Here is a 15,828-nt window from a genome sequence, read left to right on the forward strand (position 1 = left end):
CAGTGGTTTTAAACATCAAATGTAGGCTGGTGCAACTTGAAAGCAATTTTACTTCCATAAAATTTGATTATTTTGTAAGGGCATCATTGAGGTCAGGTCATGTATTGGGTTTGCTGGATTTCATAGCAAAAACAGCATGCTCGCTTTGTCAGATACAGTTAAGTTTAATCTGTTTGAAAATGAAATATTTTTTATTTAAGATGTTTTTAGGTAGATGATACATGTTAACTTGTAAACTTCATGAGGAATTTCGACGAATGAAGGACTCTTATTTTATTCTTCCTCTTTGAGTTGACATTGTCACAGCTCATCATGCACAGTCTGTTAATGAGGTAACCATTAACAGCCCTAACTTGTACTAAAATATAGTACAGAGGTCTCCACGCATCATAACATCACACTTATTCCTTATCTCTCACTTCACATACTTAGATGATTAGTTTCTGTTGAATTGTTGAAGGGGTTATCTATGAAGATTATCCTGCTTCTGTCCCAGCTTCTTACTGACAGCAGATGGTAGCAGAATAAGAGCCGTTGATGTACAGTGCACAACGTGTCAGTTCTCCAACTGTCACCAAAGTTATATCCGGCGTGAAAGGAATTAGTTACACACTGTAAAAAATAGTGTTAGCAACATTAAGCAGCATCATTTTGTACTCTCATGTTCATGCCTAAATTTGCAATGATGAATCAAAATGTATGGTTGTACAGTGTAATATTATGTGACTGTTTTGGAGTCATAATGTGGATATTATGTCTCAAGCTGCACCAATTAGTCAAATGAAATTTAGTTCCACAACAGCCAGATCCGCACATGATTTTTTACGGTTGTGTTAATGAAAGCTGTGATCTTGCAAGGAGCAGGCAGAGCTTCTTACGGCTCATTAGCGGTGTGTGTGATTTGAAGATGTGTAGGTTTGTGTGTTTTTGTGCAACTTATGATCTTTTTTTTTCTCTTTGTAGATTGTTTTGATAATTAGAATAGTTTGATGCTCCCAGCATGCCTGTAGGAGGATGAATCCACTTTAGATCATCTGTGGTTTTGTGCACAGGAGCCAAAAAAAGACAGATTTAATACCCAGTAGGTGTATGAGGTTGCATACCCTTGTATCCACATATGTAGGCAGCAGCAAAGGTAACAGCAGGCTACAAATGAATTGGTGAGCACCAATGACAGATTCCACACTGTCAGTTTTCCAGAAAATCTGCTGTGTTGATATATTTGGAGTGATTCTCTGGTGGATTGCATTGTTCTATAGAGAAAAAAAGGCATGGGAGATTTTCACTCAATCTTGATGTATTTTAACAGCTGAGTCATCCATTCAGATTTTCATGCATCATTCATTCCGGCAATGATTAAAAAGCTTTAGTGAGTTATTAAAAGTAATAAGTTAATATGATTTAATTTTGTCTCCCCCTGTGTTTTCTCTCCACAGGACGCCATTACTCCAAGCCAATATGAAACAGTCCGTCCAAGCAGCACAACCTTGCACACATAGTTAAACAGGAACACCTGAAGAGCCTTAAAAACATTCAGCGCTGTCGACAGATGGAGCGCACGACACAAGCCAAGAACAGATCATTTTAGAGACAAGCCCAACTAAAACACAACAGCCCATACCACAATGTATTTATTCACCCTGAGCCTCAGCTGATTCACATTCCCTGTTTTTCTACCTTATGGTCGTGAACACTTCATATCTCCCTCGTTCAAACACCTCCAACATCTAGCCTCTATCTGTGCCACAGGAGCCTTACAGTGCCCCTCAGAGGGGCGATGCCAATCTTGCTCAATGCCGATGCCTCCTTCAGCTCCAAGCAGGAGCTCCTGGACCTGCAGGACTGCCCTCTCAGTGGAGGTCCCTCTCTGGACACCCCCAGCCCCGTGGACTCTCAGACAGGCAGCCCCATAGGCTCAGGGCCTAGAAGCCCTGGCAGCTCTGGAGCTGATGGCCCTGTTCGACCCCAAATTTTCACCGGGGCTTCAACACTCCCCGGTCAGCTATATGGGGTTCAAACAACACCCCTTGCAGAGTCACCGATGGGGTTAAAGCTGATCTCCACGGACTCGGATCAGCTATGTGGCTGGGGGGCTCTGACGCCGAAAGCTATCCAGGTTTTCAACACCCATCGTTGGGTGCTGTTCTTCCTGTGTGTTGCGTCTTTCCTCCAGGGAATGATAATCAATGGCTTCATTAACACAGTAGTCACCTCCATTGAGAGGCGCTTCGACCTGCGCAGCTACCAGGCCGGCCTCATCGCCAGCTCCTACGACATCGCCGCCTGCGTATGCCTGGCCTTCGTCAGCTACTTCGGAGGGACGGGACACAAGCCTCGATGGCTGGGATGGGGGGTTCTGATCATGGCGGTGGGTTCTCTGGTGTTTGCCTTGCCACACTTCACCACACCCCCCTACCAGGTCAGCGTGCCTGAGCGAACAGGAATGTGCTCTACCAACCGTACCAGCCCGTGCCGGGACAAGGAGGGAGGAGGATTGTCCAGCTACCGTTTTGTTTTCATGCTGGGACAGTTTCTACACGGCGTGGGTGCTACGCCTCTCTACACATTAGGAGTCACATACCTAGATGAGAACGTCAAATCCAACTATGCGCCTGTTTATATTGGTGAGTCACACTCAGTAATTCATCCAGTACAGCATGTTACTGTTGGGTTTTGCTTTGTTCCAAATTTTCTGAAGTCAAAAATAAGTTCCATTTACTGAAATCTCAATCATAATATGATGCGATTTATTGTCTTAAAGCGGAACAATCTTTTTAAAGTCAAACTCGCAAATTGCAAATGGAGCCATTTGAGTTAGAATTTACATTTAACAGTACAGTATCTTAACATGCTAATGACAGTTTCAGTCTGCACGCTGCAGATATAAAATGTGTGGTTTAGCAAAACAACAAAGAAGGAACTCCTGGCTGGTGTCTGGTTAGTTGTCGGGTTAACCTAAGATCATTTAAGCAAAGCAGACGTACCATTCTGTGTAACTTCAGTTTTAGAAAACATAGACAGTGATCGAATTTTTATTACTGTACAAAAACATCAACAGAGTGATCAACCTTGAGACAGCAGGTAAATGGATTGTGTAAATCTCTTCTTTTCAGGCTTTTTTGCCTTTGTTGGACAGTTTGTGACACAGACTCTGACAGGAAACAAGGGGAGAGAGAAATGGGTTTGACATGCATGATGTTGCACGACTGTATTTAGCACAAATATTCATTAAAACTGTGTAGACTGTGGCATTTAATTCATACAAATAAAACGATTTTTAATTGCAATATCGGTCATAATAATCACAATCAGATATTTACTCTAATCATTCAGCCCTACATTGATCTCACATTAGCTTTGCCAAATTGCCACATTAACCTGTGTCCTGAGGCTTTAACTCAATATTTCATCAATATTACACCTGCTTAATATTCTCAACACTAACAAGTGGTTTAGAATACAGTATGAGGGCTATAGGCGTGAGCTGGGTGTCTAGCAAGCTTCTGTTCATTCTCAGCTCATATTGACAGGACTTGGTGATGCAGATTTTTCAGCCTCTGTATGTTAATTGTTTTTATAGCGTAGAATAATGAGAACACATTTGCAAATAGCAGGCCTTGGAAAAAAAATGCCACCTGCATCTTTTTGTGATATTGTATCGTGCATCTGCAATAGGCATGCCATTAAATGATGTGCAAGTGATCATTCGGGTTGTTTACATGAACGAAAACATAGAATACGAGGTCGATGTGTCGACTCACAATGACAGATGTGTTGGCATTTGTATGCTAACACAAAAAAATATGTAACTGTTTTAATCTGTCTGCCATATTGAACCATGCCCTTTCCTTTTTCCTTGTTTTCATTGTTTGCAAGTTTAATCAAAGTGTTTATGTTGTAATTTGGTTGAATGTGTGTGTTGTATGTTCCCTCCGGGATTAAACAAGGAACCATATGTGTCTCCCTAATGACACTCACTGTGTAATGACTCCAATTAGCAGCAGAGGACAATCATAGCACTGTTTCTTCCTCTATTACTAAGAATTGTGTACATATGAAAGAGGTTATTGGGTAGAAATAATCGAATGGGCCCGTGTACGCTCATGCAAACACAGGCAGTAATGATGCTGAATCTCTTGTGTTTCCATCAGTATTGATCAATGTCTCCTCCCCTGCAACTATGACCCTCTGTGGCTCCCATCACCACCACTCAGCATTCACTCTGTACATCAATAATAGTACGATTGTCAATAAATCATACCTTGTCCCCTTTGCCCAAACAGCAGCAGACCACAGTGTGAGCCAAGCAACCAAACATATCAAGCTCCTTTATTTATTTATAAAAAACATTAACTTTTATTTTTTGGACAAACAGGCCTGCAAATAACAATGGGACCCTTTTAACCTGTACGACAGGAAGTGGCGAGAGGGAAACGGGAAGTAGTCGTTGTACTGACACACCCATGTCCTCTCTCTGTGTCTGTGGTCTGTCTCCGTCTCCAGGGATCTTTTACACAGCGGCCATTGTGGGTCCGGCAGCGGGCTACCTGCTGGGAGGCTATTTCCTCAACATTTACACTGAGATCCACCTGACGTGAGTCTGTTTTTGAGGACATAATGGACTTGAATAGACTAGAGAAGTTTAGAATAATTTATTAATTTAATAGAATATAATAAACACATGAACTACAACAGGCCAGAAGAATGTTGAATGTAATTAAGTAGCAAAATGTAGAATAGAACTGTATAAAATAGATTATAGAATAATAGAATCGAAAACATGTAGGACAGAATAGAAGAGAAAAATTCATACAGCAGATATGTTGTTGACTAGTGTTTAGTGGTCAATATAAGTAAATGTCAAGTGATTCATACAGTGTGTGTGTGCGTTTGTGTCGTCACAGGACAGACGTTACTCCAGAGAACCCTCTGTGGGTCGGGGCTTGGTGGATCGGCTTCCTAGCAGGGGGAGCAGCAGCTCTGCTGGTAGCATTCCCGATCCTGGGCTACCCACGACAGCTACCAGGTACCACTCTGCATGTGTGCAAAACACCCTCCTACACACACTATTATATTATATTTGTACTCTGACAATGAGATTTCTTCGGAAATGACAGTAGTTACAGTAAGAGGTTAGGGAAAACAGAATGGTAATTACATCCATAGTTATTGGCATTATTAGGTAACACAATTGACAAATTGAATAGACCTGAAGGTTATGTCGTTGTGTGGAATGTTGCTCAAAAAGATTGATGATTTAAATGTAAATTGGCAGTGAACCATCTACTGCAAAGATTTTACTTAATACCAAGAAAAAATGTCAATGAAGACCCAACACCCTTTATGCACCATGTACTCAAAAATCAATTGGTACTTACATTCATATAATGTTAAATGACCCAATCATGTACTTGTTGTAGACAAAGGTTACCTCGATCCTCTTTTGCATACCATGTTATCGACTGATTATTCAATCCTTACTCTTTCGAGAAGAAGACAGTCTTGTTTGCGGGATTTAAAAAAAAAAAATCTGCATATGTTTTAGCTACATGTTTGCTGTCTATATATACATATTTCTTATAGTCTTTTCATTTGTATGTTAACATGATTTATGCCAATTGATAAACTACATTACCTGTAATGAAATTAAGCTTGTTATTATTTTTATTTATATTATACTTAATATAGTGGTACTGGTCTTGTGTCCTGCAGACCTTCTGATTTACTCTTTTCATAACCAAAACATCTTAACACCCAGTGTCTATAATTGTAGTGCTTTGAAAAGTACCCATGGAGTGATGATCAGACATCAGTTGGAAAAATCAATGATTTAATTTAACATTTCTTCACTGCTCACTTGCTCCTCGCATCTCCTTTGCAGGCTCTCAGGAGTACGTGGCCATGCGGGTGTCTGAGGCCCACCAGCTTAAAGATGGCAGCCACACCACAGCCTCAGATCCTCAGTTTGGGAAATCAGTCAAAGACATGCCAAGGTAGAGCAATATATAACTATATTCTATAGGAGACAGTATTACTAATGAATTAAGGCAGGCAACACACACATGTACTTTTGCCTGATAACTTGGGAACAAAAATCCTTCCATCAACAATTACAAATATAAAAATACGAACTACGAACTCAACAACCACAGTGTGATTTCATCTGTCCAGCGCAGGGGATTACAGAAATAGGGTGTAACGATAATCACAGCACGTTATGTAACATGACTATGTATCTTTGGATGTAGTACAGTGTTTATCTGTGTTGTGTTAGAAATGTCTTCGGGCTGTTGAGATTAGAGCAGACTGGTTTAATTAAGAAGGACAGTTATTAACGCCTTCTACTTTCCTCTACTCTCTCTCTCTCTGACCCTTTCAGGTTCAATTTCATTACAGAACTGCAAAGATGGAATATGACAACAAATAGTTCAACATCATACCAACCCATTTCTGGGGGCAATTTTAGGAAACTTTACAAAAGCATATCCTATTCTGAATTTCAGAAATGTTTTGTTTGATATTGAGGAAACATCTCAACATGAATAATAATAACCACTCTCCCTTTCTCTTTTTCACTTTGTCTTTCCAGATCTGTGCTGCTCCTTTTAAAGAATCCCACCTTTCTGTTCCTGTGCTTGGCTGGGGCTACTGAGGCCACCCTCATCGCCGGCATGTCCACGTTTGGTCCAAAGTTCTTGGAGTCACAGTTCAGTCTCAGTGCATCAGAGGCTGCTACATGGTTTGGTGAGTGACAAGAAAAAAAATCTAATCATACGATGGATTTTGTGTCAACCTTAAAGGTCAGTCAAATTGTCAAATTGTCAAATTGTTCACACTTACAAAGCTGCTTTAGCTCTGTATTATTCTTATTTCTCATTCATGGTTACAGTCATTACTGGACTCTGAGCTGTCCAATGGGGATACTGGAGAAATTAATTACCTAGTCTAGAATTCAACACCTTCTCACTATTTTATGTAATCAAACCATGCTAATAGTTGTATTTGACTGTATTTCTATTTTGTGCATTTAAGTATTTCAAACCAAATGAATCACTACTTGGAGTGTACAAGTACACTCCAAGTATGAGGCTCATACCCAAGTATGAGGCTCAAACACAACATAACTTTATTAAGTGGAAGGGGATGGAAAGAAATTAAATTCCTCTTGGACTGGGATATACTCTTAGGGGTGGTCACAAATACACTCCGTCCTGTTTTTGCAGCACCACAGTATACTCTAAAGTAAGGTTCATTTTACAGGCCTTAATGCTCAATTTCGATTTTTTTTGTCAGATCCTACCTTTTTTTGTTGATGGTTCACATTTATGCGTGGACCCTTAAAAATGTAATGTGAACACAGTATCTCAGAACACAATGCCCCAACCTTTTCTTTTCCCTGTCCGTTCACTCCTGGACACTCTCACCACTTGGCTGGCTAATTAGTAAGCATCTTCAGGCTCATGATGGGAGCTGAGCAAGGCTTCTGTGGGCCAGATGACCCACTACAGTATTGCCCTCTTTAAACCTGGCATTAACAAGCATCTTGGGTGATCTGACAACATGTGGACAGCTCTAAACAGCTCTAAACAACCACTTGCCAAGGTGGTCTGGATTGCATTTGACCACATATCTTTTGTACTGTAAACACTAATGTGTCCTGATGCGTCCCTGGCAAGGATGGAACAGGAAAATATGTCATCAATGCAGGACATGGCGGTTGATTGTGGCAAGAAAATTGAATAGTTGTCTTTTAACTTTCTGTCTACACAGGAGGTGGGAATGTGTTGTTTTGTGTAGATCCACATCTTCTGCAATATAACATATACAATTATGGAACTCTCATATCTAGTTAAATATAGTTTTGCTACATATGACACCGGCCACTGTTTGTGGCCATAGAAGCGTCAATTAGAACAGTTGTTCCTCATTGTCCCACAATCAGATAGTCATGTTATTATCATAAATGAATGTGTTGGTATTTGTGTTTTTTTGTCCATTTCTATCTTTCTATGAACTTCTTTAACTTTGTCAAGGATTGGGACATTTTTATAATCCATGAAACCTTTTCCAGACTATTTGGGGGAAGATTCGTTCTCATACCACCAGAAGCCTGAATAAGTTTCAGTAAATCAAACAGAAACAACATAAGTCCAGTCTTCTTAGACTTGGAAATATATTTGCCTAACAAGGTCATTATAACCCCCAACCCTAATCCAAATGATATTATTGATAAAATGATGTCAATAATGTGAACAATAAATCCCTTATGTAACATAACACATGTGTTGTATCTATCAGCCTAACTCCATGTTTCTTTATGCTACTCTTCACCCCTCTCAGGATACATGGTGGTACCAGCAGGAGGCGGTGGCACCTTCCTGGGCGGTTATATCGTCAAGAGATTAAACCTGCGCTGTCGAGGCATCATCCGCTTCTGCATGATGTGTGCGATTGTCAGCCTAGTCACCATCTTCATCTTTCTCATCCACTGCCCCAATGTGCCCATGGCTGGTGTCACAGCACCATACCAGTCCAGTCCAGCGCACCAACTGGACCAGTACAAACATCTGTATGACAAGCCCAGCAAGCTACGCCTTAGAAACAGGTGGGGAATGTCTTCTTTATCTTTTACACCCGTTGTAATCAATAATATTTGACCATTTTGTTTTGCTAAAGAAATTCCTTTTTCAGGATTCCCATTACAAGAGAAGTGGTGAAACAGACATTCATGGTCCCCAAAGGATGAGACCTAATTTGACTTTGATTATTTCCTGACTTTACCTCTAGCACCAGCAACACTTGTAGCATACAGAACAACTTTATTGTTAGACCATCCAACCACAAAGTGACTCTGATGAAGACCGCAAGCTGAAATGCATAGGTCTAATAATTAAGTTGTTGCTGGAGCTTTAACCTTTTTTGATTTTTTCCCCTTTTCTACGCACCTTGGAAGTAGGAGAAGTACTGCCAGAAACCTCAACTCTGCTTTACCTCTAGTGCCACCATGAGGTTGATGTTGTCAGTTTTAGGGAATTATCTGTGGTACATTCATGTTCATTCCCAGAAGATAAATACTAATGACTTTAGACTTATTTATTCTGCGGTTGTATTCCTTTACCTCTAGCCCCTCTACCAGGGCAAATTCTTCACCTAGCCACCCTAACCTCTATTATATATACTACTACAGCTGTGAAATATATATTGACATGTCATGCTATTTTTGGTATTATTGTGTACAGTACATACCATTACCGTTGCACTACCCACTTCTACGTAACTTTTTTCCTTTTCCTCGCACTATAACTACCAATGGATTTATTTATCCATTTATTTTGCGGCAGACACAGCAGCTGTTCATTCATTACAGAGGGCATTCACAAGATGTGACTTTGTCAAAACAGTGTCTGTTTCATTGGCTGTGTGATGCTATCATACAAGTCTACACAGCAGTGGAAGTGGATCCTCCGCAGGTCGTCCGGGTGCACAACATGAAAGCTTTATCGTCATTCACGGCTCTCCTCAGAGGGATGGTGGAGGTAGACCCTTTCATTAGTTTCTATGTGCGTGATGAGTTTGAGTCCTATGTGCGTGATGAGTTTGAGTCCTCCCTGACTCATTCAGCTTTAACATGCTAGATGGCAGATGACACATTGTCAAATCTGGCGCTTTTACACACATGTCAAACAGTGTGCCTCTAATCCTGTCATTACGGATTAGTAGGCTGCATGGGGAACCATTAGGGGAACTAATCAATGTCCCACCCTTCTGCAGCAGCAGTACTGTGTGGAGCGAGTGTAATATCACTCAGGCCCTTTTCCACACTGGGCTGACACGGTGTTAGCCATGGCACAGCCGGTACCTCCCTGCCTTATTATGCTTCACATTTATGGGGTTGTGAACTGATGTATGTTATCTGTTACCATTCAGAGTGCATTCGTGAAAGGGGCGTTAGATTCGTATTGTAACTGCAGATTTGTAAGTATAGGCATAACCCTCTGCTCCACCGGCATTACCTGAAGAAAAAATACAAGTAAAATAAAGTAACAATAAAAGTTTTTTGGGAGAAGAAATCAGGTCCTGACATTTTTATATACTGTAGATTGTTCTGTGGCAGGAAAGAAAATCTTCATAACTGTGCATGCATGCAGGGATAAACCCAATAGTGACAGCTCTTATATTAGAGAGGTACACCTATACTCATCGAATCTGGAGTAATGATGCATAACTAACAATGTATCTTGTGACCTGTTGGAGGGGCCCGACCCCTTGGTTGGGAACCACTGGACTAAACTAGCTAACTGTATATAAAGTAGTGTAAACTAGCTCCACCTCCAGCAGTAACATGCTTCTCTAACACTGATGCTTCAAACTTCAAACAAGCACTTTTTTCATACATTTTGCTGCTAATTGTGTTGATGTACTTTCTCTCAAGTAGGATTTCTCATGCAGGACTTATAATGTTGTATTTTTACATTGCTGTTTTGGTACTGTTTTGGTAGAGGATCTGAATACTTCCTCCACAACTGGCTAGTTCTCTGGTTACCACACTGAAGAACACACTAAATCAATGAGGGGAAGTGGAAGATGTTGTTTATTCTGTGTGTGCTGCCCTTTCAGGTAGTCTAGAACACATACCTGTATCTCTATCTCATTAAACAAACAGAAGGTCATAAACTGGTACAACCGGCTTTTTCATCACATCATCATATCATACACAGTACGGATCATTTATACATGTAAACATGAAGTCCAGTCACAGTTCAGTAAATTAAACCTCTATGCAGCCATTGCTCTTGAGTGAGAAATCCAGAGCAAGACTAGGTTATAACACTCCTTTTTCTCTTCCTTCTTTATCCTCATCTTTTCTTCGTCGCTTCCATCCCTCTCACTTCTGTCTTTGCCCCCATGTCTGCAGCTCTTCTTTAGAGGAGGACCTGACAGTTGGCTGTAACGCTGGCTGTGGCTGTGTCAGAGAGCTGTACAACCCGGTGTGTGGGGCGGATGGCGTGATGTATTATTCCCCCTGCCACGCTGGCTGCACCTCTATCAACCACACTGAGCGCTCCACTGGCAAACAGGTACAGTACACCCACTGTTCCTGTCATTGTACTCTGACTCGAGGCAAATTTAGATTTGATTTAAGGGTCGGGGGAAGTGTTTCAAGGTGCTGAAGAGTAATTCTAAGTAAAAGTCAAAGCCTGTTAACACGGCTGACAGCATTATGTTAGATATGGTACCATATGCTGTAGCATTCCTGATTACTGGTTTCCTCAACCCGTATTTCAAGCTCAGTAGCTGAAAACGTACACTTTTCTACAGTGTGTAGGCTGTAGGATGAGCGGATGTTGCAAGACATGCCAAGCATCAGACAAAGCAGTGCATTTAAAATGAACTCATATCCAGTTATGGCCATCTACAGTGTTAATAAAAACTGAAAATGCTAAATACTGCAGCAGAGGCACTGATATGCAGATGCTTTTAAGTGCAAAATCAAATGTACTTGAGGCATATCAGTTTTTCATAATAATATTAGTCTGTACTCCCACATGGCTAATCTTAAATGCGGTTGTTTCTGCATTATTTCCCTTAAAGTGAACAGTCTGACCACCACAGATGCACAACAAACCAGCATTCACATCAATCAAAGCTCAGTTCGTAAGCTTCCATCTCTGCACAGACACTTTATGGTCATGATTATTTACTTTTGCATTTGTCAAAACTTCCCTTGTATCATTTAACAAACCAGATTATGATTCAAATGTCAAATGTATGTGTGGAAATAATTTCGTGATCTGACCATGTGAGGGAGCTCATATCAGAATAGTTTAATTGCAATGCAAATTACACAAACAATCAATATATGTGTGTGTTGATAATTGCCTGCAACACGAGTCGGCAGGGCCAACTGCTCCACTCAAAATAGTATCTTCCTTAATGACCCCACTGGATTTAAAGGACTAGTGTGTAAGATTTAGTGGCATCTAGTGGTGACGTTGCAGATTGCAAACAACTGAATACATCTCAAACATGTAGGTGAACCTGTGGTGATTGCAGAAGGAACTCTTTAGAACCAGTGTTTGAGTTATCTGTTCTGGGCTATAGCAAGATATCAGGCTCTTCATCTATAGATATAACAGGTTCATTATAAGCTAACAGAAAATACAACTATTCTTATTTTCAGGTAATTATAAACTATTTAAAACATACTTATAAATATTACACCCAAACTCTGTGTTGTTGGGTCTGTCCAAATTCCATATTTTAAAATACCTTTTTCTTCGCCCAAAAAATCAAAGGTTTGCAAGGTTTGCAAGTTAATGAACCTGAACCTGCATACAGTAAATATGCAAATTAATGATGAAGAATATTTTCTCAAACCTACTTTCTTTCCTGTGTTTTTGTTTTTTACTGTAGGTGTACTCTGGATGTAGTTGTGTGGTGGGTAATGTGTCCTGGGGCGAGGAGGGCTTCGCTCTGACAGGGAAGTGCGGCAGCACCTGCCACCACATGCCAGCCTTCCTCTCGTTCCTTTTCATCATCATCTCCTTCACCTTCCTCTGTAGCATCCCAGCGCTCACTGCCACTCTCAGGTGAGTGGCCAGAGTAAAATCGAAAAAATTCCTGCACTATAGATTGTCGTTGACCAAACAGTAAAAATACTACTCACTCACTATCGTTACCATTTAATAGAGCTAATATTACATTAATTGTGTTGCTTTTTGGTTGTTTTTAGTTGTTTTTCACCACACATAAGGGGTCATGTGTGAACGCTGTGTCAGCTAAAAAGAGAGAAAGAGAGCAATCAGCCCATTGTGAACAGACACGTTTTGAGTGGGAATTTACAATGATCAAATATTTGCAATTTCACCCTGTGAATAATGATTCGTTGCTGTCTATTTTATGTCAAATCTCAGCACTCATGAATGTTATCTGTAATGTTATCTACACTGTCTACTATCCTTTTATCTATGAAGAAGAAATTCCGAAAACTAGAATATGGGATCCTTCCACTGTAGCTGTAGGTGTATGAAACCATTTATAGCATGCTGTGAAAGGGCTACACATCAGTCACTCTCTTTGCTGTAGAAGGAAAGAGTCCTGTGGGATCATCACCACTCATGTTGTCTGGTAACAACAGCTCAGGAATGATCCCAGTGGATGGTTTGTGACAGCAAAAACAATGCAGTAAATGCAGCTCAGGAAAGTGTCAAACAGTTATGTAATGAGAAGTCTGAGATATCAGTATGCCTTCATATCTGACCACTGCTGTCTGTGCTGTGTTTGTGTAGGTGTGTGCCAGACAGCCAGAGATCCTTTGGACTTGGCATTCAGTGGATTGTGGTGCGCACACTTGGTAGGCAAAAAGGATTTTTTTTCTTCCACAAAGTTCACTTTTAACATCTCAATCACCCAATGTTAATTCTCTCATTTAAACATAATTCTTTCCAACACAGATGCCATGATCTAATATGTGTGTAATTGCTTCCTCACAGGTGGTATTCCAGGACCTATAGCTTTTGGCTCTGTGATTGACATTTCCTGCTTACTGTGGCAGGATCAGTGTGGTGAGCAGGGCTCCTGCTACCTCTATCAGAATTCAGCCATGAGCCAGTACACACTAGTAGCTGGCATCATATATAAGGTAATAGTAATACACTATAGTCTCACATTCAGACTCCAGAGCCTAGTTTGTCATGTAAAATGATGCTGGTGGGTTACAGAAGTCACTGTATGCTCAACATATACATTTATTCATGGAAGAGTTGGTGAATGAAACTTTGTGATGTAAATGCAACTGTAAGATTTTTAAGACTAAACACTAGATTAAGTGACAATTTATGGATGCTAAAAATAGTTTTGATTTTTAACTTTAATTTTTTACCATAGTGAGTGTAGTTGACCCATGTTTTGGCAGCACTCAGGACTCAACATACAATCATACAGGTTTCAAATGTAAACGACCACATGAACAGCTGTACTGATTAAAATAGAAGTATATCTGATCCATCAGGCATATGTGAAATGGACAAATTAACCTGAAACAGGGCCTGTGTTGACAAGCTGCAGAAAAGAAAATGATACCAGTCTCATGTTTGTCCATCATATAGTAAGCTTGAGACAGGAGATGATTAGCTTAGCTTAGCATAAAGACTGGAAGCAAGGGGGAAATTACTAGCCTGGTTCTCTATAAAACATATACCGGCAAATATATCAAAAATAATTTGCTGTATTTTGTTTCTTAGGCTGAAAACACAAACAGAAACATAAAAATGAGAAGCTATGCAATAGCATGACAAGCTATTTTTGTGTTTCCAGTCTTAATGCTAGCTACATGTGTGTGCGTAGTGGTATCAGTCTATTCATCTTACTCTTTGTAAGAAAGCAAATAGGTGTATTTCTAAAATTATAAAAGTTGTCCTTTTAAGATGAATAATTAAACTATACCTGTACCGAAGGTCTGTCACATTAACTACTTTTGTTGGAGGATATATTGTCTCAGAAATAATATGAAGTGTGGCAATATTGAGGTCAAGAAATGATCACGGTCATGTCCATGTATCATACGATAAGTCCATATATAGACATGATGATGTTAATAATTACGTTATACATTAGACGATACATTTTAATCTGTCCTCTTCCTCTCCAGGTTTTGGGGACATTCTTTTTCCTGTTAGCCAGCATCCTGTACCAGCCGCCCCCAGAATCGCCTCAAAGCAGCTGTGAAAGCACAGACCACGGAGTAGGAGACATGAGCGACCTACCTGTGAAAGACCTGCCGGAAGACGGTGTCATCGTCAACCCACACGCTAGGTTATGACGTCGGAGATCCTCGGCTGCTGAGTCTCTGAGCGCGTGTGTGTAAGCGCTGCTTAATGCAGAATGTGTGAATGTGTGTGTTGGTGGTGATGGAATGGGTGCTTCCTTTATGCCAACAGCCTTTCCTCAGCCATAATGCCACCTCCCTCCCCCTCCAACATATACATGCGTGCGTGCAAACACATGCAATCACAATGATGGACAAAGTAAATCCAGACACACAAATTACAAACTCAAAAAAGACCCGGGATGCCTTCATGCACATTTACACACACACACACACACACACACACACACACACACACACACACACAAACACAGTCACACACACAAACTTTCAATTTTTAACATGCTGCTCTCTGGAAAAAAAAAATCCTGCCGTGACCGCATGTGTGTGCATGTGTTTGCATCTGAGTGTATGATTCACAGGACGGTGCAACATTTCTACAAATATTGTCAAATGTCAGATAAGTTCAATTGACTTTTTAGAATGTATGCCTGATGACATTTTTGTTTCATGTTTTATGCCATTTTCCTTTGACAGACAACAAAACAGCTGTGACTTATATGGTGTATATTATATACCATGTGAATGAAGCATTTACCATGTGGGAAAACGACATTTACAGTCTTCTTTTCCCATCACTAGGAGATAGTTTTATTTTCTACCCACAGATAAAGCCATGATCTTATATACTGTACAAGATCTCCAGGCCAGTAATAACAAAGCCAAATCATTTTCATATCGTATGTCATATTTTAAGCAGAGTATCTTAAGGCACTTATATTAATATAATGTGCACGTTATTGCTCACAGTAAAGCAGCACAAATATGTTTGATTAGATTTGAATTAATTAAAGCACTTGCATTTTTCATAGCTACTGGAACACATGTATCAGCAGTCATTGGCTTGTATCTAAAGGTAGTAATACAGAGGAAGAAGGAAGAAAACCACAATGATTTTGTGTGATATATCTATATGAAACAGATTTATATAAACACACAAA

General features: G+C 40.2%; 1 protein-coding gene across 1 annotated transcript; it reads left to right on the forward strand.

Moving 5' to 3' along the window:
- Positions 1 to 1,777: 1,777 nt before the first annotated feature.
- Positions 1,778 to 14,821, forward strand: slco4a1 (solute carrier organic anion transporter family, member 4A1). The gene is made up of 11 exons (XM_062427681.1): positions 1,778 to 2,624; positions 4,504 to 4,594; positions 4,905 to 5,026; positions 5,882 to 5,993; positions 6,590 to 6,744; positions 8,341 to 8,605; positions 10,916 to 11,078; positions 12,415 to 12,590; positions 13,290 to 13,354; positions 13,494 to 13,642; positions 14,651 to 14,821. Exons 1-11 carry the CDS (start codon positions 1,778 to 1,780, stop codon positions 14,819 to 14,821), a joined length of 2,316 nt encoding a protein of 771 aa, XP_062283665.1.
- Positions 14,822 to 15,828: the final 1,007 nt, after the last annotated feature.

This window comes from Scomber scombrus, chromosome 10, assembly GCF_963691925.1.
Source record: "Scomber scombrus chromosome 10, fScoSco1.1, whole genome shotgun sequence".
NCBI lineage: Eukaryota > Metazoa > Chordata > Actinopteri > Scombriformes > Scombridae > Scomber > Scomber scombrus.

What these genes read in the sequence shown, in the direction of transcription:
- slco4a1 (XM_062427681.1), top strand. Translation starts at nt 1,778, where the DNA reads ATGCCAATCTTGCTCAATGCCGATGCCTCCTTCAGCTCCAAGCAGGAG. An exon ending in TACACTGAGATCCACCTGAC is followed by an intron (nt 4,595 to 4,904) that starts GTGAGTCTGTTT and finishes GTGTCGTCACAG; the next exon opens with GACAGACGTTACTCCAGAGA. An exon ending in GATTGTGGTGCGCACACTTG is followed by an intron (nt 13,355 to 13,493) that starts GTAGGCAAAAAG and finishes GCTTCCTCACAG; the next exon opens with GTGGTATTCCAGGACCTATA.